Source organism: Gallus gallus, chromosome 1 (assembly GCF_016699485.2).
Source record: "Gallus gallus isolate bGalGal1 chromosome 1, bGalGal1.mat.broiler.GRCg7b, whole genome shotgun sequence".
Lineage (NCBI taxonomy): Eukaryota > Metazoa > Chordata > Aves > Galliformes > Phasianidae > Gallus > Gallus gallus.
In genome coordinates this window covers 146,473,230-146,498,994 of record NC_052532.1, presented here as the reverse complement: position 1 = coordinate 146,498,994, position 25,765 = coordinate 146,473,230, and the positions used below count along the sequence as shown (strand labels likewise).

General features: G+C 41.9%; 1 protein-coding gene across 2 annotated transcripts; it reads right to left on the bottom strand.

Annotated features, from left to right (window-relative positions):
• Positions 1-287: 287 nt before the first annotated feature.
• DCT (dopachrome tautomerase) lies at positions 288-25,765 on the bottom strand. Of its 2 annotated transcripts, none has more exons than XM_025144675.3 (8): positions 25,198-25,765; positions 12,090-12,389; positions 9,087-9,187; positions 8,207-8,373; positions 5,327-5,503; positions 5,097-5,232; positions 3,868-4,069; positions 288-1,665 (listed from the first exon to the last, which is right to left on the bottom strand). In XM_025144675.3, exons 1-8 carry the CDS (start codon positions 25,304-25,306, stop codon positions 1,484-1,486), a joined length of 1,374 nt encoding a protein of 457 aa, XP_025000443.1. In that variant the 5' UTR covers positions 25,307-25,765; the 3' UTR covers positions 288-1,483. The 2 variants fall into 2 exon arrangements, with proteins under 2 accessions (XP_025000443.1, NP_990266.2); NM_204935.2 differs by lacking the exon at positions 25,198-25,765 and adding an exon at positions 20,548-21,051.

The window sequence follows — 25,765 nt, the reverse complement described above, 5'->3', positions numbered from 1 at the left end:
GGTGAGCCGCCAGAGGTCAGGCCTGTACAGCTCGCCTCAATGAGATTTTGACAAACTGTACGAATTATTATTAAAATCTCATAGAAGAAATCTCATAGAAATCACTACTAACCGGATTTTTTATTCAAGGCTTCCAAAGCAGAATTTTTCTTAGACTCAAGTATTACACTCTATAGAAAATAGAAAATCAGAGCATCCTGTTAATACAACACATCATACACCAAATCTGGCACAATCTGTTCAGGACTCCAGTTGTTTTGTAAAAAAACATAGAAGAGCCACCCAAATGTGATCTAAACCTGCGTTTATTGAAGAAATATAGGACACATTTATAAAGAAAGGTTTAAAACAGGGGTTTAGGAAGTGCCATACTCAGACCCTTATCTGCAGGCTCAGTTAACGGAGGCTATCTCCGTTTGTTACCTTCCAGATTTTTGAAAGTATTTGGGTCTAGATTCATAAAACAGTGTAGAAGAGCTAAAATAGGGATGGACAAGCACCATTTTCAGCTTCTGTTACAGGTTCCTAATACAGGATTAAAACACAAGTACCTATCTATCTGTAACTCCTGCTTTTAAACAAATTTTAGGAGGATTTGTGTCTGGATGTTTATCAACTGCTAACATTAGCTTGATCAAAAACAAAACATGGAATCATATGAAATGGATAGTGATAGGATAAGGGAGAATGCTTTTAAGCTGAGACAGGGGAGGTTTAGGTTAGATATTAGGAGGAAGTTTTTCACACAGAGGGTGGTGACACACCGGAACAGGTTGCCCAAGGAGGTTGTGGATGCCCCATCCCTGGAGGCATTCAAGGCCAGGCTGGATGTGGCTCTGGGCAGCCTGGTCTATTGGTTGGCAACCCTACACATAGCAGGGGGGTTGAAACTAGATGATCACTGTGGTCCTTTTCAACCCAGGCCATTCTATGATTCTATGATTCTATTACATGATTGTGCTTCTGGAACAAAACCATGGTGCTCCCACATTATTTTGCCACACTGCACAAAACATTTTTAACCCCCTCCAAAAGACTACATTATTTAGAACATTTATTGATAACCATAAAATAATACACTATTCAAATGTATATGTAGAGTTTAAAACATCCTAGGGCTGCTAAATGAAATCAAAAACAAATTGAGGTGAAAAAAATATCTTGCTAATTCAAAATGCTTTTCTTCTATTTTGATTCTTAACTGTCTTGATCTAACTCTATAGAGATTTGATGACTTTTAAGTGTCACACACTCCAAACAATGTTTGGTAATGAGAAAACTCTGGTCTGTCTTGGGCCTTGCACATACGTACCCAGAGAGTTCATATATCACAATTCACAAGATAACTGGAAGAACTGAAAGAGAACAATGTAGTCAGCTGCCAAAGGCGCGTGTGATAAGGCTGGCTAAACTCTGCTCAGATTTGAATAAATCAATCAAGGTCACTTCTCAGCAGAATGAGCAAGGGAACAAAGCCAAGGCACTAGGCCTCTTCCATGTACTTTTTGGAACTGAATCTCACATTCATAAGTGGTTCAAAACCTTTCCTCTGCCTTCGGTGCTGGAAAAGTACAAGCAGCAGAACAAGCACGGCCAAAGCTATCAGCGCTCCTCCAATTGTGGATCCAACCATGGCAGCCCACGCTTGGCTTTCTTCAAGTGAACCTGGAAACATAAAATATCTGAAGTGAAGACAGACAGCGATTTCATTTCTCAAATGATGTGGAAGGAAGCAAATTTCCCACAGCCTGTTCATTGCTATTACTTGTGTGCCTAAGAGATCCAAGGGCCACAGTAGAAGGTGGTAATGCACCGTATAACCAACACACCATTGCCAGAGACATTTACTGCCAGAGAAGTCTTTGGCTGAATTTAAGCTCAAGCCTTTCAAACAAATAAAAATGTTGAGAATGGGAAAGATTAACATTAAGTTATGGTCTTATTTAATTTGGCCAAAATTATGAATGATTTAAGCAATTCTTTCTAGAGGGATATTTCCATAGAGCTGTTTCAAGCTATTTTGATTAGTGGAAAACATTCTTTTATTTATTTATTTACTTAATAGACCACAGTGCAGCCCATTGTCAAGTTTTTAACAGAAAACACTGCTTAGTACAGTTCTGCTGATCACAACCTCTGTTTTTGAACCACTTCTAAGGAACTGCTGTCCTCTGAAATACTATTGTCCATTCTTACAGCAATCCTGTATAAATGAGTTAATCTCAGCTCCACTTGATTGAATTACTTTATTTTGTCTTTTCCTTCATGCTTTCAGCAGCAACAATTGCCTGTTATCTTGTTCTGAAAAATATTACAGATACTGAGGCCGTACCAATAATGTTTGAATAAATATTCACCAAAAAATTCTCAGTGGGGGTTTAAGGTATTCAGAAGGTGTTTAGATATTAAGGTTTAACTCCAGAGTGCTTGAGGAGATGCCACATTGACTATACAAGCAACTAGACGTTGTGTGCCCCGTGTGCCTTCTCTGCAAAAAAAGAGTGGAAGACAATCATTCTTTAATGAAGTAAATTCCCAATATTGTTTGCTGCTGTCTCTCAAATAAGAGTTGGAAATGCACTACATATGTTAATTTATAACTTGGTTAGGTAAAGAAGAATTAGCAAGTTATACGTGTAGTTAAAAGAGAGGGATTTAATGTAAAAACCGATATTCTCTGAACATTAACTATCCATACAGGGACAGGTACACTGCTTCATGGACAGCTTATAATTTATTTAGGCAGGAGTTAAGAAGCAGCAGAATAGTGAACTGCCTTTGCTCCTCTCTAGCTAGTTTATGGCAAAGGGGTAGCAGCAGTTCCAAAGCAGAAGCAGGGACAGTGGCCAGGGAGGAAGAAAACTGAAACTGTAAAAGAAGGTTCCATTTTCAGGGGAAATTCTAGAGATGCCCCTGAGAAAAGCACTGCCAAGGCAACCAGCATGCCTCCGTAAATCCGGGTTTGCCTGCATGAACGCAGCTTGAGGAGAGGGGCTTTGATCCATCGCAATCTGTAGACCTTTAAACTGTTTCCATAGATTAAAACCACAGATACATGGTAAGCACTTAGAAGAAATTTCTGGCCACACAGGTTAGATAAGCACCAACTGCCTCTCAAAGGAATACAGATATGGAGAAAGAAACTGCTCAGATTTAATCTTTAGTAAAGCAGTTGAAGCATGGTTTTCATGAATTTCTTACACTTGTGCCTTCTACAAATATTTGTAGCTTGTCTTCCAAATTCATTGATTTTGTACATAAACACTTTGGTTGGAGGGGCTAGGGGACGTTCTTTTGTCCGATTTGTGTCAAAGGTAATTTCAAATGAGCAGAAAAACCCTTAGGCATACAGGCAAGGAAAATCTTTAAAATTAGGTGTTTATAATACAAGCACCTAGAGATATCTCTCCAGGGTATTCAAATTTTAACAGAGTACATCTTTAATGTGTTTCATGGGACAGTATGACCCAGGGCCCTATGCAAAACAAATGTTTTCTAGCAACACACCAGCTCGCTTGCAGAGTGCAGGGAGTGGCAGAGTTGCAGGTTAAGGCATTTTCTAACAGGCATCACTAGTCCTGGGAAGAGGAGCTAAAATCAAAGGTTCCTCAGCCCCAAAGGAGCATCATTCTCAGTGCCAGAGGACTTCAAGTTCATGCATTCTGCTGCAGAGCAGAAGCAAACTAAGTATAGACATTTTTGCAGCTACCACAGCTTATCTGATGAGTTGTAACTGCCTAAGCTATGCTATGGGATTGCTAGCGATCAGGTGAATAGACCCACGCTTTTGGGAGCAGCGCCTTATGTTCCAAATATCTATGTCAGTGAAAAGTTGAGCTGTCTCATCTCTTGGCCTCTGAGACATACCTGGCAGGTCAATGGCATAGGTGTAGCCAAGCTGCTCTGCAGTTTGGAAGAGTTGATCATTGGTTACAGGAGGGAAAAAAGGGACCATGTTGTACAGTCTGTTGTGACCGATAGGAGCCAGCTCCTCAGGCCAGGCATTGTCAGGGGGGTGAAACCGCTTCATCCACTCATCAAAGATGGCATCAGTGAAGGAGTGAAGAACCTGCAAATTGATGCATGGGCACACATATTTATCAGGCTCTCTCTGAGCTCAACAGCATCTAAAGCAGTTCCTTAGTTCAGCACAAGTCTTGATACAACCACACAAGGGATCGGTGAGGATGTTAAAATTACAGGACTTGTGTAGAGGTTCAGACGACAGTGTGGGACAGTTCAGATTAATTTCTGGTGTATTTATGATTTTCATTTATCACCATGGAAAAAGCTTTGAAAGTACTTTCTGGATAATCCCGCATATAAAATTATAGTACAGTACATTAAAGATTTGATAGAGTTATTCACTTAGGAATTCAAGAACTTTTAGGGAAACAAGCCATAGAACATAAGTATTCTGGCTAATTTCTCCATCAAAAGATTGTAAACTTGAAATAAAGGTAAGAAAGTAATGAATTGTTTTACAGTTTCTCTGTATAATCACTGTGGTTTAATTTAACAAAGAGGAAGAGAAAATTAGCATGAATTCATTAGGCGAGGAAGATATGTGGCAGAGTCAGCTGATGGCTTTTTATTTGCACTTTGCTGTTCGTGCTGCTCACTGCAATGCAGTAATGTACTCATGCACCAATGAAATCACTTTATTTCTATTCCTCAAGAGACCTTGATATTAGATGTGGTTCTTTTTAGCTTCTGAAGTTTGAGACAAAGAAACAAACTTCTCAGTCTGCTGCTCTAAAATAATTAACCCAATTTTCAGTATTTTCTTGTTGCTGTAAAATCAGCCGGTAAAAGACATTAACTTTAGATGCCACCTAATAAAAAGATTCAGGGGCCATCTGACAGGCAGCACTTCCTCCTAGAAACTTATTCTGCTTCACAAATCACCCTGTATTTTTTTTTTCCATCTTTATTTGCCCATCACACAGGTGTGGCAGAGTTCAAGGAAAGAGCGGTCCTCTTGTAATTAAAGAATTTGTTTCTAGGGAATTCATTTCTATTTCTGCTAATTTCTGGTGAGACAGCTGCCTCGGATATGCAACCAGCGGCACTCATGCTGGAGGAAAAAGCCATACCACAAAGATGGGATCGTTGGCAGCTGCGTGAGGGAGAACACTGGTTCCATTCAGAAAAGAGTGAGCCAAATTATGGAGGTTCAGCATCGGTGAGTTCAGGGCTCCCTCTGGTTTATTGAAGCCTTCCAGCGCATTCCTGTGGGCAGGTAAAAGCATCATTAAGTAACCATATTTTGCTGACAAATGCACAAATAAAAAATACCCGCGATCCAGCCAGCTCTGGGACAAACCTGAAGCTGAAACTGGAATTGCGGAAAAACGGAGGACTGTCAAACTCATGCAGGGAAAGGCATCTCCTGACGTCCTCCGCAGTGGGCAGCTGTTCACCCGAGTCTCTTGGCCTTCGTTGGAGCAGTCCTTCATCACTCCCATTGCACAACGTCACCAGGCGGTTGTAATCATCCAAGCTGAGCATGAAAAGAAAAGCAGCACAGGTTAGGAGAAAGGGTTGAAGCCTGTTTTGTTGGTTTGTTTGTTATAGCATAAAAGAAGAACAGTCTGCCCAGAGGCTGTGGGGTCTCCTCCCTGGAGCTCTCCAGAAGCCACCTGGCCATGGGCCTGGGCACCCTGCTCTGGGTGGTGCTGCTGGAGCAGGGGCTGGGACACAGGGACACAGAGGGCCCTGCCTGACTCAGCCAGCCTGGGGTTCTGGGGCCCTGGCTATAGGTGTGAGAGAGCAGATCTTGGTGACAGGCGTCCCATAAGGACGTTCAGTTCACTTCCCACGGTCTGGAAGCTGAAGTTATCACTGAACTGCTCCCATGCCACGGCTTCCACTGACTTAGACTCTCATGAAGGTCAGTCATTCAGACAGAGTATCTAGGCTCATCTTCTGCAGAGGGAACACTTCAGGAAAAGCAAGTGAAATTCCCTTCATACCTCCTCTCCTCCCAAGAATAGTTTTTGCCAGACAGTCTAAGAGAATCTGAGCAAGGACAGTTTTTCACTCTTAGACAAAAAAGCAGGAAAGTCCCTCTGTGGGATGAGCTAAAGAAAATAAAATATGAGCTAAAGAAAATAAAAGTATGACAGAAAAAGTTTTCACTTTCCATCTTTCACTCTTTTAGAAGAAAAGATATGGCAATGTATTGCATTTTTCAGGAACTGTTGCAGATGTTGCCTACTAGTTAGTGAAGGGCAAGCCCCTTATATCAGGGAGGGAAAGAGGGAAGGAAGAGGAGAAAGATAATGAAACACTCAAGGAAAAAACCTTTGCTATTCAGTGTAAAATGAAATGGCATTTTCAAAAATTCCTGAAATAAATAAAAGCCCTCTGCTGTTTAACCTTGACAAGACAAGAGGTTAGTTACTCAGCATTCAAGAAAAAAAATCTATCCTAGAGAAAAAGTATGGACAAGGGTTAAAGCCAATTGGTGCCTAAAGGCAGAATTTCAAGTAGTACTTTAGGTATCCATAGAAAGAGACTCCTTCCTAAAAAGCCTAGAGCTCCTAGTACCTTCATCTGGCTGACTGCACACTGCTCCAGATCTGACAGGATATGATATGAGCATTGAGTGGCAGCGTCTTATGCTATTCTGCCCCAGTCCTGTATGTGAACTCATCATCAAAGCCCTGCATTTAGCCAAATCAATATACGCCTACAGACAGCTGACAGCAAGAATATATTTCTCTCTATGTTGTCTCCTTGTTGTCTCAGCTACTTTGGAGTCAGTCATAGAATCACAGAATAACAGAGTAGTTTGGGTTGGAAGGAACACCAGAGTTCATCAAATTCCAATTCCCTGCCATGGGCAGGAACACCTCCCACTAGATCAGGTTGCCCAAAGCCCTATACACTCTGGTCTTGAACACTTCAAAGGATAGGGCATCCACAGTTTCTCTGGGCTGTGTGTTTCAGTGCCTCATCAACAACACAGTGAAGAATTTCTTCCTAATATGTACTCTCTTTTAGTTTAAAACTGCTACCCCTGTCCTGTCACTACATTCACTGATAAAGTATTCTTCCTCTTATTTCCTGACGTCCCCTTCAGATCTGGAAAGCCATTGGAGTCTTCTCTTCTCCAGGTTGGACAACTTCAGTCCTCTCAGCCTGTCTCGACAAAAGAGGTGCTCCAGCCTTCTGACCATCCTTGTGGCCTTTCTCTAGACTCACTTCAACAGCTCCTCATCCTTCTTCCACTGCAGGTCCCACCTGAATGCAGTACTGCAAGTGAGGGCCCACAAGAGCAGAGAAGAAGGGGACAATCACCTCCCTCACGTGCTGGTTACACACAGGATTTGTTTGGCTTTCTGGGCTGCAAGTGCACATTTCAAGCTCACGTTTGGTTTTTCATCAACCAATACCTCCAAGTCCTCCTTTGCAGTGCTGCTCTCTATCATTGCCCAGCCTGTATTTATGCTTAGGATTGCCCCAGCCCAGGTGCAGGACCTTGCACTTGGCCATGTTGAACTTAGTGAGGTTCACACAGGCCCAGCACTCAAGCCTGTCCAAGTCTCTCTGTATGGCATCCCTTCCCTCCAGTGTATCTGCCACACTACTCAGCTTGGTGTAATCTGAAAACCTGTTGAGGGTGCACTCAATTCCACTGTCCATGTTGCCAAAAAAAGATGTTGAACGGTACTGGTCGCAATACAGACCAATGAGAAACACCACTCATCACTGGTCTCCACCTGAACATTGAGCCACTGACCACAATACTTTGAGTGTGGACACCTAGTCAATTCCTTATCCACCAAGTGGTTCATCCATCAAATCTACGTCTCTCCATTTTAGAGAGAAGAATGTTGTGTGGGACAGTGTCATATGCTTTGCACAAATCCAGGTAGATTACATCAGTTGCTCTTTCCTTATTGACAAACACTTTAACCCTATTTTAGAAGGCCACCAAATTTATCAGGCAGGATTTGCCTTTAGTAGAGCCATGTTGGATGTCACTATCACATTTTTCCACGTGCTTTATCATGGAGTTGAAGCATTTCAAAGTTTCAGGGTGTTCCATAGTTTCCATAGTTCCAAAACTGCACTAAACATATCAGAGTTAAGATCTCACCCAGTGAAACGAAAAAGATTTTTCAGTTCATCTCTAATTTTCTATAAAGCCAAAACAAAATTCAGTCAGTATGCAGGCTTTCCCTAGATATTTCCGTACCTGTTGCAAACTATTTGCCACCGGGAGAATCTGGAGTTCAGGCTGATCAGCCCTGGGTCGTCTGGCCGTGGTGCTCCAAAGAGCTGGTCTGTGCACACATCACATGTGTTTCTACCTGTAGCAAAGTCCCAGTAGGGAAGTGCAAAGGACTCATTGCCCATCAATCGCTGCAATGGACAGAAACACATTAATGGAGGATCACCTTCAAAGGAAAGAGAAAGAAAGTGATTCCTGCAGGTCATGCCACTGGGTATTCTGCATTCCGCTTTTCACTTGAAGGTAACTACACTTGAAGGTAACTACTTCACAGTGCTGCTCCAACACTTTCAAAACACTGGGGTGTTAAGTCAAACCCAGAAAATATGCTGTGACTAGTTAATCTGCTGTTGGATTGCCCTCTTTTTGGCCACGTTAGCTTTTGTACCAACTCAGAGACTGAGCAGTAAAAAAACCTACACCTAAATATATGAAACTAATAAATATATAACAGCATATTTGAAGAGAGGAATCCTCGATGTGGCTTTCTTGATTGTTGTCTGCTTTCCAGCAGATGTTATCCACAGGTTTTACATAGGTGAGTTTTTACGTTTATTTTGATTACATTAATGAACATTGCTATTTCACATCTTCTGTTCTACATTGTGAAGAAGAAAAATCTTGACAATAGCATTCATATCACTGTTTGCAGTAAGAAACCGTTCAGTCCTCAATATGTTGAAAGCAATCATTTCCCTTTACATAAAAAAGGATCTGTGAGCAAACACTCTTGACAGTTTGTATAAGAATCAGTCCTAGGAAATAACACCCTTGGCTGAAGCAAAAAAGATGTGTAGCAAAAGAGAGAAGTTATGTGAGAAAAGAAAGAAGCTGTTTAGCTAACCTGCAGGTCTCTTTCCAGCAACAGCAAATGGTACCTGTGCCAAGTTACAAAGGCAGGTCCTTGATGGGAGAAATCAATAGCTGTGAAGGGGCGGCCAGGCCCTACAAAAGAAGATAAAATAAGCACTTCAGCACCAAAGGAAGCTAGAAATAAAGAGAGCACCTTCTTCTGTTGCCTGTAGCTGAGTTAAATGAGAACCCTCAGCTCTGCACCTTTGGAAAGAGTGCACAGATCAAAGGCTGCAATGCTTACAGGGGACAAGATGGGTATTGTGAACATTTCCTCTCATTTAAACAGCAAGACTTTCACAGGTTGTCTATCAGGACAGCATCGACACTTTCCATAGCCTGCCAATAGTAATTCAACATATCCTTTACCAATTTTCGTTATATCCTGCTTGTTGTTTCTCTTCAGGGTTGGTTCCCAGTAAAGAAGATTTTGAAGAAAAAAGGTGAAGTGATGAGAGTTTTTTGCAGCAATTCATAAGGAGGCAAAGCAGGAACCTGGTCAGGGGAAATCTGGTAGTTTTCATTTTGGCTGCTGTGCATTTTGGATAGCTTCAGTCCTGACCACTGTTTCCCTTACTGGCCTTGAGAAGCTCAGCAAAAGAGCTGCCCCTACAATTGCAACTTTCCTCAGTGAAACCAGGGTGCATTTTTTTTAGAAAGTGTAGTGACAAATTAGATCCACCTTTCTTTAGCTGTCTGATCCCACCACCTTTTTCATTTTTCCAAATAGATTCTTATCTTAGCAAAAAAATGCTACTTGATGCAACATATTTTAGCCCTTTGTGAAAGAAAGCACAAAAGCATCTGTAACATCTTTTGTATGGAAATACCGTTTACTGAGCAGAACATAAAGGCTCGCTAAGATTTTAGAATTAAGTCGCATGCTAGATTTCAGGAGGAATACAGTTTTTTTTCATTCTAGAAATCCAACAAATAATGAGGTTTCGTCTGAGATTCATAAATAATTCTAATCTTATTTCTTTACATGACCAGATAATTTGTAGTGTCCAACAGGCCACAACAGTTGTAATAATAATAATAAAAAAAAAAGATAGAAAAGGAGAGACATACCAGAAAAGTGATGCACAAGAATAGAACCTCAAGCACTAACTGTTTGATCTTTTTGATCTGACAACACAGATCAAACAACACATCACCCTGATGTTCCCCAGAATACAGTAAGTTTCCCAATGTCTGAGCGAAAGTATTGGAGTAAGGCAATTCTTCTACAAAGAGAGTTTTTGATTGATGCCTGTCTGACACAACAGTTGTTTCTGAAAATGATAATTAATCTAGCAAGTTTTAAAAGTATATGCTTTTAAGTTGCAAAAATATCTATAAAACATGAACAATGTCTTTAATGGGTACATGGTTCACAAAGATTGGGAAGATCTATTTTCTATTCAAAAATTAACCCATTTCTCTCCTCACTCAAGTATTCACAGAGTAGTTATCATTCATAGTTTCACTTTTGACAAGAACTTTCAAGACATCTAGCAATTTTGCAATAAAGGTGTCAGCAAAATATCACATAGAAATGTGCTTTGACACCTACCTTCATCTCCTTAGTGCAGTCAGCATCATAATTTTAATATCTGATCAACTGACACCCTTCTCCACATCTGTCTTTACTACAGCATTTGGAGAAAAGCAGTCTAGTGGGAGAAATCCCACCATACACATGAGACGTTGAAAGAGTAGGGGACTCAAACCACACTTGGATTCGCTTATTACTGCAGCAAGCTTCAACCCACATACAGGTTTATTTATCCCTGCAGCAGCACTGGAAGTTGCTTCTTCCCCTTTTCCCATGACTGTCCTAACACCTGAAGGACCTCTGCTCTGGCTAGACTAGAGAGTACTCAGTATGGCCTCAAGTTGCACCAGGGGAGGTTTAGGTTAGGATATCAGGAAACACTGCTTTACAGAAAGGATTGTTAAGCACTGTAATAGGCTCCCCAAGAAGGCGGTTGAGTCACCATCCCTGGATGTGTTTAAAAACCATTTGGATGTGGTGCTCAGGGATATGATTTAGCAGAGGGCTGTTAGTTAGAGTAGTATGGTTAGGTTGTGGTTGGACTTGATGACCCTGAAGGTCCTGAAGGTCCAACCTGAGCAATTGAGCAATTCTATGATTCTATGATCCTACTCCATTCAGCCTTATAAAATGGGACAGTGCCAGAAGGGGAAAGTGGAGAAAATCCACTGTGTGGTAACAAACGCCCTCTAGCAAGGGGGTGGATGTGGGCAAATTTCACCAGCTGTCTCATTCACATGGAGATACTTAAACACTAAACTCCACAGCCTGTATGTAGGACTGCTGGGTACAAAAGCCACGCTGCTGCCTCTTCCTGTGGAAGCTGGGCTTTGTGAAAATGTGCTGGCATAGGTACTTCAGTCTAGAAGAGCCACGAAGACTAGGAATTCTGATCTGGAAGAAAGCACGGAGATAAATACCTAAACCTCTAACCTGATTTGGTTTTAAAAGCTTACCGTAGCTGGTCAGGCAAATCCCACCCTTAGTGACTTGCTGAAAAACAGAGAAAGCAACAGCATGCCAGTCCCCAAAGTCTCTGCCTTCACCACTGCAGAGCTCCCTTCCCACTGCTGCTGCATCTACACTGTATTCTGGACTGGGAATGTCCTTCTGAAGAGGGTCATTGACTGACCATGCTTTGGTTAACCCACTGGAGTTATCTTGGAACCTGTGAGCTGCCTCCCTTTCAGACAGAAGAGGCATCAGAGGCATCAGAGTGCATTGGAGTATTCATTCACTGGAACCAGACTACAGCAGGTCTGAAGCAAGTCTGAACCACCCTCAGCTGTAAACTGTTGGCTCCTCAACACCAACTATTTTACTGCATAGACCTTCTGCTGGGCCTCACCACTTGCTGAAGCAATGCATCTCTGGTAAGCATACTTATCATTGTTCAGCAATGACATTTTTCACCCTTTCATTTACCAACAAAGCCCGTTGGACAAGAAAAGCACTAACCTAGGAGTGTGTCTCTGACAGAGTAGTAATGAAGCCAAACAAAGTAATTATAAATGCTACAGTTGGCAATTTGTGGTTCCTCTCCGCTGGGACCAAGCAGACTCATCCAGTGCTGAGTTGCAATCACATAGTCTGGGTGGATGGTAGTCTTTGCACGGTCTAGAACATCGAGGAACTGCTCCCTCTCCTCCACTGTCAAGGAATGGATGTTCTTCCTGACAACTGGTGGCTTCCTCACACTGCAGTCAGGGCCAGTCCAACCAAACTTGCAGTCACCACAGTTATAGCCAGCAAAGTTTCCTGAATGAAGAGAGAGAAAGAAGACATGAAAGTATGAATCAGAGAGAACTAACATTGAAATGCAAAATAATTACGAATTATCTTTCTTTTTCCCCAGACATTTCAGTTCCTGGAAGGGACAGCAACAGAACAGACTGGCAGCTGCCAGCTGGTTAACTAGAAGGATGGCTTGCATCCCAGAGCAGGGTCAGGGCCAAGAATCACTCAGCTGGTTGGGGAGGAAATGCACTGGATAATGGGCTTGATGCCCCAAGGCGCTAAGAGCTCCATGAAGCCTTCAGGCATGTGAGGAGCCTAAGCCTCTAGATGAACAGAGGGCTAAGCACTCCAGGTTAAGCAGGTGATTAAATGCTTTGCTTCATTGGCTCTCAAGTGCTCCCAGACTTCCAGGACCAAACTCAAAAAAGAGAAAAAAGAAAAAAACCCACAGAAAAAAATCTGCTAACAATCAAAACAGTTCTCTTAAGGACAAAGCCTATGAAAAACTAATGTCTGTTAGCAGAGTATCCAGGAACTAGCACAGTCCAGTAGAGGCACTGGGCGTGCTGCTGGTCACACTTTAAGAATGTTGAGAATTAACTAGTGCTGAAACAGGAGCCTGAGAAATAGTGCAACACCATCATTTCCCACTGGCATCATTCCTTAGGCAAGTAATCAGCTCTGCTCTCCTCTATTAACTTGGATCCTCTAAAGCTGACAGAAGATCCCGAGGACACAGAGCTTACTTTAAGCAAAGCACAGACACCATGGCCCTCTGCCCACCATGGCAGAGTGCCAGAAGCAGCAGAATAGCTCTGCTGCATCTCCCTTTGCTTTGGCTGGGGGAGAGAGGGACAGCCATTCCAGCAGTGCATATCTACCTCCGTCCCACGCACAGGAGTACAGATTGCAAAGTGTCAGTGTGGGATGGTGAGCACTGCTGCTAGGGGGAAGAAGGGTGTGAGGAGACAACCAGGGCTCCTCTGGGATTTCTTTTCAGTTCTCCAAAAGTGCACTGAAACTCTCTTCAACCTCAGTTACACATACATACTGCTCTATGACTGTACCAACTCTCTATCAAAATGCCATAAAACCTCAGTGATCCCCACAAATATCTGTGCAGACAGATCCAAATGGGCTTGGGGTTAATACAGAGATGGAGAAGTGGCTTATGAAGAGCTCCTGGAGAAGCAAGATGTCCCTAGGCAATAGGCTTGAGTCTGTGAGCAAAACAACAGAAAACACAAAAGTAGGATTTTAGATTGGCATTACATGGCTTCAAGCTGCGCCAGGGAAGATTCAGGCTGGACATTAGGAAATACTACTTCTCTGAAAGGGTGGTCAGGCACTGGAATGGGCTGCCCAGAGAGGTGGTGGAGTCACCGAGCCTGGTGGTGTTTAAAGAGCATTTGGATGTTGTGTTGAGGGACATGGTTTAGTGAGAACCATTGATGAAGGGCGGATGGTTGGACTGGATGATCCTGTGGGTCTTTTCCAACCTTAGCGATTCTGTGATTCTGTGATTGTCAGGGCCTATAGAGCCTAATACCAATTTCAAAGACCTCCAAGATTATGACAGATGTTACTCAAAAGGGTATATAGCTTGTGGCTAGTTCTTGGATAAGGAATGCTGAGCTGTAAACATCTGTGACAGACTCCTGTGAGACCTACCAAGAGGTCATGAGAACTTAACTGTAGGTTCAGAGAGCTTATGGTTACTTCAGAGGCAAGAAGATCAGTAAGTTATAATGAAGCTCAAGTCCATCTTAGGGACCACAAGGGTGAAGACTTTTAACTAGGTTTTGGATCATATAAAACCCAGTGGCATACCACAAAGACAGTTTCCAAGTGTATGGCTTACATCCCTCCCCAGTGCAGGTAGGAGCAGCTGGACACAGTTGTCGTGTTCCAGCAAGCAAAGAGGAAATCAGAAGCTATGGGTCTGCATCAGTTTAGGGGGATGATGGCTTATGTCAGAAAAAACAAGCAGTTGTAGCTGTTGTCCCTCACATCCAAAGGTACAGCTTAATCCTTTTTAAGAGAAGAATGGCAAAGCAGGAATTAACCACTGACAAATTCTGTCAACAACCTTTTTTGAGATCAGCAGTCACACTTTTATCTACTTGTAGCATTGGATAAGCATCATGTTGAATTGTTTGTGTGCATCCTTGAAGCGATGCACTAACAGAAAAAAAATTAGTGCAGGACCAGGTTTGTCCTACCCACCTATCTGTGAGCATCCTTTATCTCTAAACAGCCATATCTAAGTATACTCTATGCACCTCTTCAGACTATGAGAAGAGATTGGCAAAAGCCTGAAATGATGAGTCATCTTCATGGGAAAGAAACCCTTCTCTATAGGCGTGGCTTCCATAGTTAAGTGAACCAACGATTCCTTGCCTGTTGTCCTCACTCAGGTGTTAATTATATCCAGTTGGTGCTCTGTGGGATTTTCTCCCTTAACAGTCAGATCTATAATGTAATCCCAGGGGTCTTTTTTTCCACCACTTCACCAGACATTTTTCAATGAGACATGAGCTTTTATTGTGCAAGAAAGAGGACTGAAGACTAGAAGAGAAGGATTTCATTCTGCAGTATTTCTGTTGTAATTTCTGTTTTGGATGTATTTTTAATGTCCACATGTCTGTTTGGCAATATGGTCTTGTCAGAAACGCACACAATACTTCATGAAATCAAAAGATGCTTTTCGTCATTTTCTTTCAACAATCTCCACGAATCATGGAACTGCCACCATGCAGCAGCTGAAATGGCAAGAAGTGGATGGAGGTCTGCGGTGTTTCCCATTTTGCAAATACAAATGACTGCAGTAGACAGATGCAGGTTTTTTATGTTTAAGCCAAAGCACTTTTCCAGTATTTGTTTCTAAAACATTCTACTGGGCCACTGGTGTGGATATAATGCATAGCTGTCTTCAAAAACTTCATTATCTTGTGGACTTCCCGCATGACAGCACTGTGAAATGTATATCTCAGTTTCTTACAACTTAACTCCAGTGTCTGCTACTCTGGCAGTGGTGGACCACAGTGATATAGCCCTAGGGAGCAGGAGAAGTAAATCCATGTTATCAGGATGTAGCACACAACAGACATTTTCAGGAAGACAGAGAGAGCCTTCCAAGATCCTTTCGAATGCCTTCTGCCTTTAGTGACTAATGTGCAGCAACTCAGGGTACTATCTCTCTGAAACCATCCTAAAGATAATTTGATGTAATTTTCACCTCTTAGGGTTCCCAGACAATATAGTGTGCAGGGTTGTTCTTGCAAATAGATCATGGCACAGCTGGGTTCAGATACTCCCTGCATGTTCACTGCTGCTGGGAATGACAATTGCACTGCTGCTGAACAAAAATTAATCTGGAGTGTCCTTTCCACTAACTCTTTTGTCTGGAGATAGGATCACATACCTCAGGAGTTTTTCTGTGTCTGTTCTCACCATTAGTAATGATGCGCTTCCTGGTCAAGTTGGGTGCATCTGGCTGTTTCTGAAGGCACTATGCTACTTCTCCCACTGAGTCAATCCATGGGCATGACACTGACAAAATGACACTTCCTATGACATAATATTTGGTATATATATACACATTGCTGGTGTGTGGTAACACTATTTATCACACACCACTGTAACTCCTTCTAACCTCCGTATTTGCCGGAGCTCACAGCGACTTTTCTCCCTAGAGCATGTGGTTGGCCTTCAGACACATGAGACTAACTCATCAAGAGTAACATATGTTAGTAATTTCATCAACTTGGTGTCTCTTCTTTGATATAATGAACCCACCTAACACTGACCATTTTCTGCCTTCTTTTGGAAACTGCTGTTCCTTTGTACATGGCTCTGGTGAGATGGCACCTTGAATATTGTGTTCAGTTTTGAGCTCCTTGCTACTGGAAGCAACCTGGACAAGCCATCAGCTCTGAGCACAATGCTGCGACACTGACTAAGCTGAAGGCTCAAACTTCCAGAGCTAGGCCAGAGAAGAAGACAGCCTTTCTCTCGCAGTGTAATAATGCCAGGCCCCATACCAGTTTGAAGACTGTGGAGCACGTTGCCAATCTTGGCTAGACTGTCCTACCACACCCTGTCTAGATTTGGCTCCTTCTGACTTCCATGTGTTTGGGCTGATGAAGGATGGACTACATGGGCAACATTTTGCTAGCAATGATGCCATCATAGCAGCTGTTAAACAGTGGGTCACCTCCATTGGTGCAGATCTGTATTAGCATGGCATGCAGGCTCTTGTTCATCGCTGGTGAAAATGCATAGCTAATGGTGGTGACTATGTTGAAAAGCAGTGTTTTGTAGCTGAGAATTTGCCTTATCCAATAGTGTTATTGTGTTCTTTGTATCTGTTGTAGCTTTCATGGAAATAAATAGGAGGTATTACTTTCAGAGCAACATATATAATTTAATGTTATCTTACAACCACATTGCCTTGCAACAAGTTAATTAAGCATATTTTATAACTACTTCTAAAGCTTCTCCTTGTCTAGTGGGAAGGCCAGCATATCAGCTACAAGACTTAACTGGCTGTGTGCTTACAGTCAAACAATAGAGTTTAAACTTTCTGTCCCCAGCCTTTTCATACATTGTACAGGAATGTTAAAATATTTTTTTTTCTTTAAAATATTCTACAAAAGCACATTAAAAGTTCACATGCCAGCCTCAGAAAGTAGTGGAAAAAAATATGAATGATAATTACATTTAACTCCTCCATGAACTCAAGCTATGTCATTGTCTGATCAACATCATGATCTGTACTAACAACCACATGACTGACTGCAGTAATGTTTTCACAGTAATCTTGGGTAGGAGTTTTTTTATAATGCTGTACCAGATCTACACACTACAGTTTTATCCTTTACAACTTAAAATAGCACTTAGTTCTTAAGTCTTCTAAAACAGTGTTCTTCTAAACCAAATTGAACTATCCTATTGCAGTACTGCTTTTTTGTACAATTAGCTCTAAATGTCAATTTTTGGGTTAATTAGAGCAGGACATTCAATGTTTTGCCCAGTTCAACGCTTATGGTTTATATGCGTTGAGTACAACAAATGATGGTATACCCCTTCACATACTGCAGCACACTCAGGAACTGTCATTACGTCATTTCAGTTTGAGAATTTATATAAACTGAATTAATTTAGGTGCTGTTAAATGAATTTCAGAACGCATACAATAGATTCAAAATTGAAATTAGACAGGAACTAAACGTTTGTTGTTACTTCCCAGCAACATTCACGCCATAACCACAGCTTTTTCCTAGAGATGATGTTGTCAGCAATACATTGCTAGGAACATACAGCAAGCAGCTGACAACAGCCTTACAATTGTCCTTCTGATCATGACTCTTCGTTAAAAAGAAAAAAAAAAAAGAAGAGGTAAAACTGGATCTTTCTGTTTTTCTAATCTTATTCTGCTGCATTTGTCCCCACTGGAGGAAAGGCTAACACATATTATCTGTTAAAGCCAAGAAACTGAAAGGAAATGCTTTTTTTTCTTTTCCATATGAAAATTAAATTAACTTGAGAAAACTATAAAAATAACCAATAAAACAATAACCAACCAATCATGAATATTGGTTTGTGTTTGGGATTTTCCTTTTTTTTTTTTTCAGAAATGTTCAGTATCCAGACCTCTATGGATATTATTCTCAGATTTTTGTCCAACATATGGCCAGATTTTCAGCAATCTCTTTATCTTTAGCTATTAAGTTTCTAGCAGATAGCTCAAACCGAGCACTTACTGCAAGATCTAGAATCCCCTTATGGAAAATACTGGTCATCAGCAACGTGGCACAGTTCAATGGTGCTGTCTAACTAATGTAATCAGCTACACTGAAGCTGGAGTTCTCCTGACTATTGTTTATGCCACATCTGAACAATAAATTAGGCAATGCCAAGGTGGCACTGGGACACAGCTGTTCATATTGTTAAACTTTAGAAGGAGCACTGGCATAGATTAGAGTCTTCACTGGCCAGGAACCACTCAGATAGGTGGTTTGCACTATAAGTTAATTTGGAAAATAAGATACTTTAATAGTACAGATATGCACTATGTTCCATCTACCTTTGAATGAACATATTTAATTTACAGTCATAGGTAGCACAGTTGTGGATGCCTAATGAAGAACACACATTACAGCACTTAAAATTGGTGTGCAGACAAACTCGTTTAAAACAGAGAAAAAAGAAGACAAAGAAAATCTAATAGATACAGAACCACAATCACCGCCATTGTACATACATCAAATCAAAGTCAAATCCCATGCATTTATGAACTGTTTAGCATTATCCTAGAAATGCCTTTCCATACAGTATTAAGCTGACCACAGCAGAACAGAACCCAGAAAACCTTTCTTAAAATCATCCTATGGCTACTAGCCTAATGTTTTACTGCTGGTATAGCTAGAGAACCAAGACTACAAGGAGAAAGAGGAGTACAACAAACAACATTTTAAAAACAAACAGATGAGAAAATTAAAAACAAACCCACAGAGTAAAAGCACAAAGAGAAACTAGATTTGCAGAGCTGAGGAGAGCTGACAGATCAGGATAGACAGGGAGCATGAGACTACATGGCATTATAATCACATAACCTAAGGCTCAGCCCAGCAAATATTAAATACTGGTGCTTACTTTTATTTGGACAAACAAATCAATGATTGCCTGCTCTTCTCCCCACCTTAATCTCAGGTTTTGATGCCCTAATTACTCAGACTGTGTAAATATTAGAGTATGCCAGCATGCTTTAGTGCTTTTCTAACTCAGAGTCTGTGTCTACATGTGATGCCTGACTTTAGTTTTGGAGGTATGTAACTCATCTGCCAGCACCTCTCTGCTTTCAGTTCATCACAGAAATGCTAAATCCAATCTCATGGGCTGAAATCTTACGTATTGTCTTTCTCATATTGATTACAGCTTTTTTTTGATAGACCGATGGTATATTTTAGACAAGAATAGGTCTGTTATTTCTTAGAATCAGGTTGAAGGAAAGTAGGCTATTTTTCCCCATGCTGGGGACTTCAAACCACTTTATATTTCCAACAAGAAATCCCAAGGTGCTTTTGAAATCCATCTAACAGGCACCTTCAGTGCTAGAGACATGCCTTTTGCCTGACTCCTTACACCATACCCTGCCAACCCTGCAAAGAGTCTCAGCGGAGACTGGGTTCCTGCTGATTTTAACCCTCCTTAAACGAGTGCTGCACTTCAAATAAGGACCTGGCTCCTTAGCTTATTTTGACCTCTCCTTCCTATTCTCTCCCTGGTGCCATTACTAATGAACTAGTCTTAGTAAAAACTGGTCCTCTGGGTCAGGTTACCCTTCAAGCACATCAGCTTCCTGATCCATTTTGCCTCCCAATACATGAAGACAAAGGCCCATGTAAAGTCACGTGTGGAAAAGAGGATGGAGATACAGAAGGAAAAGATAGGTTAGCCTCTTTGGCAGTCATGTAGACCCAAGGAATCAACACGGAACATAGCACTGAAGCGTCCAAAACTCTGTAGAAAAAGGTGATGAGGGACTAGGGGAAAACTCAAGGCCCAAAAGACTGCATGATGCAAAATGCTTTTTCAGTTCTTGCTCTGAAACTCCCATACAGGAACTATCATGTCTTAGTCATAAGCATTATCATATTTTTAGGAAAATGATAATACTAAAAGCCCTCTTAGAGTCATAGGATAACGTAGGTTGAAAAAGATTCTCAAGACCATCATCATCAAACACTATGAAGTCTGCCACTAAGCCATGTCCCTAAATGCCATGTCCACAAACCTCTCCAGGGGTGGAGACTCCATCATTTTCCTGGGCACCCTTTCTGTGAAGAAATTCTCCCTGATATCCAATCAAAACCACCTCTGGTGCAACATGTAGCCATTACCTCCTAATCTATCATTTGTGCCCTGAGGAAAGAGACTGACTCCGTCCTTTGCTGCAACCTCCCTTCAGGTAGCTGGAGAGAGTAATGAGGTCTTCCCTCAGACTTCTTTTCTCCACACTAAACAATGCCAGTACCTTCAGCCACTCCTCACATCCTGTTTTCTAGTTCCTTCGATGGCTTCTTGATGCCTTACACCACCTGGGATGTTTATGACCTTCAGAGAAATGCTCACAGATATGTTCTTCCCCATCCCCTCAACCCGCACCCCCTCTCACCTGTGCACCAACAGCTCTGGTTGAAGAACTTGAGGGGCCACCTTTCCCGGTCATCCACATTTCGAAGGGTGTAGGGGCCACTCCACGGCTGGGTGTCCACCTGCACACCCTGGCACCATCCCCTGCCCTGCAGGGACCCGCACACATTGCCTGGATCCGGCCCCAAGGCTGGGCAACAGCGCTTCGACCGAATGGCCTCTACCGTCATGCAGACACGGGGGAACTGTGCCTCTGCCCGGGGAAGACGACAGCAGCTCAGGTAGCTCAGCCCAACCCAAAAAAGCCACCTCAGGGCACCCATTGCTACGTGCAGCCTCTCCACCAGACCCAAGTGAGTGGAGCACAGAGATCTCCTTTGTGGGACAACCTGGTCTGGCAGCAGCTCCCCTGGGATAATCCCTCTCACTGCTGAGGGTGCTGGTGTCGGGTGTTTGTTTAATCCTGGTCTCTAATTGCCTTGAATGCCATTTAAAAGACAGAGTTTTGGCTCTGCAGTGCCTGCCCAACAGCCACAGCTTTAAGAAGGGCTTATGTAGAGGTTGGGAGAAGCCCTCATTAGAGGGATTAGCACAGCACAAATCCTCGTGTTTTGCACATGACAACAAGGGCAGAAAAGACGCCCAAGTCCTGAGGGCTCTGGCAGCTCGTCAAGAGGGTGAATGCCTCGGATTTATTTCTCCAGGTTTTGTCAGGCATTCATGCACTCTGAGAAATTGATGGTCTCATTTTTAGCTGAGGTGACTGGAGAAACTTTTTAAACAAAACCCTGTAAACAGAGATAAACAGAAGGGGAAAACCTCTTCTTTTTGTAGTTCATTCACTGTTAGATAACACTTTCCATGAAAGCAGCAGACAGTAGAAAATGAACTGGGAGCACAGAGGATACACGTGCATCATTAAGGAAAATTAATAAACCCAGTAGTAACAGCTTGGATTGGAGACTCTATCTGCTGACTGTAGAATTCCAGTGCTTGTACCATAAATATTTTAGTGGAAAGCGGAGAAGGATTCATCTCTTAATAGCCATTTTGCATACAAAATAAATTATTTAATTGCTTTTAAAGGGTGAGTAGTATTTGTCTGCTCCCTAATCCTTCCCCCATCATTACACCAGAGATAACTGGAGGGCTGGTCTGGCTGACAGACTTTCACAAAAGTCACAGCTGAGCGTTTATTACCCACCTGACAGGGCACAGTCTATAAGATCAATACATATACCAGACATGCAGATAAGTGGTTTTGCTGAGGACACTGAGAAAAATGACTTTTAAAAGCTGCTAGCATGCAACGGTCCTTGCCCATGACGTAACTCTTGTGCTAAAACAATAAAACTATTCAATCAAAGTAAGAAGTTAAAGACCTCTAGGATCATCTTGTCTAGTCACCAAACTGTCCCCACCAAGCTCATTAACCACATCCCTCAGAGCCACATCTACACATTTCTTGAACACCTCCAGGGTCGGTGACTCCACCACCTCCCTGGGCAGCCCGATCCAGCGCCTGACCACTCTTTCTGAGAAGAAATTCTTCCTAATATCCAACCTGAACTTCTCCTGGTGCAACTTGAGGCCATCACCTCTCATCCCATCACTAGTTACCCGGGAGAAGAGGCTGATCCCTAAAATATGAAATGGGTTTAAACTCGTCTCCCTTAGGATTCAGTCTACCTGCAAATGGCTTTTGCCCACTGCTGTCCTTGACGCAATATGCAAAATAAGGTGGAAAACTAGACCAATTGTTGGAAAAATATGTTGAAAAAGCTCAGAAATTATAAACAGAGGCACTAACTCAAAAACACTCTTAACTATGCCCTTCTCTATACTAATCGGCACCTGAAAACACCTCTCTGGTTTAGGAAAAAATCAGTCCTTGCATCTAGGTTAGGCAAAGTCTTGACACAAAGTTATGAACACACCACATTACTGCAATAAACAGTGAAAGTAGGAAAAATAAGTAACTTTTAGAGAACTTGGATAAGAGCATGGAGGAAAGGAATAGCAGATAGATGACACTATGAAGATTAGTTAGCAGGGGAAAGAAAAGCATGAGCAGAAGAGTAGCATGTAATTTTTCTTACAATTACTTCCTTTCACCACAGCTATGTAATTTTACAAAGCTGGCAACGTGCTAAGGCACGCAGAATAGATGTAGTGTTAGGCTTTGGTCCTTAGTGCTCGGGGCCCTCGATGTGAGAACACTTGAATAGACAAACAAATGGGCAGTTTCCATACCATATCAGTGCGTGTTCCAAGCCTGGCGATCCCACTGTGTGACACATAGTGTCTTCTGAGCAACGTTTCAAAAAGATAGTTGTCCTTCACTATCCAGAATTTACCACAGCTTCCCCTCAGCTATTTGGTTGAATAAAGGAGCCATTATTAGGGCTACACAATATTAACACTATGCCAATTTTACAACATCACGTTGAATGACTTTTTATTTATTTACTACGGGGTTTTCCTGTCTCTTGAAAATGAGTATCTCTGTGAATTGGCACTGTTGATGAGAGCTGCTTCTCTACAGCTATCAAAGAACCTTTCAAACAACTAACATGAGCACATGAGTCAAGGCTGAAGCCTTGGAGACTTAAACTGCAATCACACTGTTTTGTCAGCTCTTGTGAAATACCGGGGTCACGCCATCACAGCTGGAATTGTGGCAAACTGCTTTTGCATTAGAAGTACGCAAACACAGTATTTCAGCTACACCGATGGCCTGTATTAATGCCCAGGCTCATCCCTAAGATAAAACTGTTGTCTAAGATCCATATGGATACCTAATCATCTTGAGGCTTAATTTATTTATTTATTTATTTATTTATTTTATTTTATTTTTCAAGAGAAACAGAAATACTGAAAACAGAATACTCAAAGGTACAGCAGGCAAAAAAATCCCTACACACATCTCACAGGAGTACTATAGAATTCCTGAGCTGCAAGTAGGCAGTAGGTTCCCACTTTTTTATTAATGAGAGTATTGTTTCTTAGGCTCCTTCTACTGTACTCAGGCACAGATTAGCATCAGGCCAGAAAAGTACTTAGCCTTTGGAATTTTTGAAGGAATTTTGTCCAAAATAAAATGTTCAACATATTCAATTGAAAGAATAAACCATATGGTGATTAATAAGGAGTGGTGGTAATTCTGGAGATAACTAGAAAGATAATTCTATGCAAAAAGCTGCAAGCAGAAAAGGATCAAAGTGGAAGTGAAAGGAAAAGAGGCAAGAGAAGCAAAACCTAAGAATACGCCCCTATCAACAAAAGAAATTTTATATTAAAAAAAAAAAAAAAGGAAAAAGAAAACCAAGACACCATATCTTAAGATACAAACACACTCAATTAAGTGAATCCTCGGTATCTCAAGCTGAGCATGCAGAAATGATGAATGCTTCTAGAAGTGTTACCCTTTGTGAATGCTTCTCTTTCCTTTGAAGAAAATATTACACCTCCGACTCTTTGTTCTGCCAAGTCTTTATCTTAGTTTAGGGACATTTACATTGTCATAAACCTCATCTGAATAAGAACAGATCCTAGTTCTATGGAAAAAGTTTCAAACGTGGATGAAAAAAAAGTATTTATCAGTGCTGGGAACTTTTACTGTACTTCGTGAGGTAATTTAAACACGCAGTTGTGCTTAAACATAAAGTGATTTAAGGAACAATGCAGTGACAAAACCCTACCGAAGGTGGCCCCTGAACACTCAACTCCTCAATTGCTACAGCACAATGCTGCGGCACTTCTCATCTCCTCAAGCAAGGGAAACTTCACTCCCTTACCTGGAGTTCTGTCTCCAGAACTCACACTTGCAGCCATTTTAAAGCAGGGGATCTTATCAATGTTTATAAATGCCTTAAGTATGAGAGACAAAGGGACATGACCAACCTCTTTTCAGTGGTCTGTGGGGACAGGACACGGGGGAATGCCCATAAACAGGAGCATAGGAAGTTCTGCACCAATATGCAAAGGAACTTCTTCACAGTGAGAGAGAAGGAGCACTGGAACAGGCTGCCCAGGGGGATTGTGGCTTCTCCTTCTCTGGAGATATTCAAGACCCACCTGGATGACTACCTGTGCAGCTTGCTGTAGGGGGCCTGCTTTGCAGGGGAGTTGGACTCGATGATCTCTGGAGGCTCCTTCCAGCCCCTATAATTCTGTGATTCTGCAGTCAAGCCTTATTGTCCTCATCCTGTGCCAGATCATTCTTTGACCGCCAATTACCATTGCAGAGCAGTTGCAATTTGAATTTCCCCTGCATTGGTTAGCAAGAAACTCAACTTATAATACCTTAGGATATTTTTCACCGCCCCAAAGATCATGCAACATACGTTTTGCTTACGCACAACATGAAAACAGACATACTCCGAATCTTTTGAATGGAAATCAATTCAGGCTAATCTTTAGCCAACGCATACATCAAAACCCAACTCTCGGTTCATATTTTAAGTGATAGATAAATATTTTGGCTGCTGACTTTAACTGTTGTCAGTTTAATTGCTCTAGACTTCGTAGCGCAAGTAGCATGATCTGAGGCAGTTTTCCAATACTGCCACTAGGTATGTATTGTTTGAATACTTAAGAGAGTCTCACTGGACAATCTCTGAAGGAAAGCTACTTAATATAAAAGGTGGAAGCCAGTTCAAGAGCATGATACCTCTATTGTATGTCTTCTTCATCATGCATCCTTTTACTGCCTCACTGCTTGTCTCCTCTCTCTCTGATCCTCCTTCCATTCCATTCTGCTTTTCCCTTCCTGTATGCATACACTGGCTCTCATTGATCTACATCCTCTCTTCTTCCTCCCCCACAGATCACTACCCTTTCACAGCATTGCCCTTTGTCTCCTCATTCTGCAGTCAGAAGAATGAGGCCAAAGTTCAGGCACGCAGAGCAACTCTGGAGATCGCATGATCTCCACCCTTGCACAAAATGCCTCTTCATACAAATAGTCTCATCAGCTCCCGCTTTCTCATATTTACATTATTTATCCCGCTCCCTTCTAATTTACCGACTGCTTTTCCTTTAGAAACTTCACTGAAAAATCAGTCTACGTGCCATGGTATATTCATAGAGCGTTCGAATAAAAGCAACTCAGAGAAGAGTAACCTGGCCAGGCCTCACGACTTCAAGCTGTGATTTCATCTTGAGTTAAATACGGTTTCACGGTCTTAGGTGAGTTTCCTTTTCTCAACAGCAATAGGGCTGCTGTGCTTGTGTGCCAT

Coding starts and splice junctions, on each gene's coding strand:
- DCT (NM_204935.2), bottom strand. CDS start 20,848: ATGGGTGCCCTGAGGTGGCTTTTTTGGGTTGGGCTGAGCTACCTGAGC. Junction 5,504..8,206: donor TGGCAAATAGTTTGCAACAG/GTACGGAAATAT, acceptor TTTCATGCTCAG/CTTGGATGATTACAACCGCC. Junction 4,070..5,096: donor CCAACGATCCCATCTTTGTG/GTATGGCTTTTT, acceptor ATCAATTTGCAG/GTTCTTCACTCCTTCACTGA.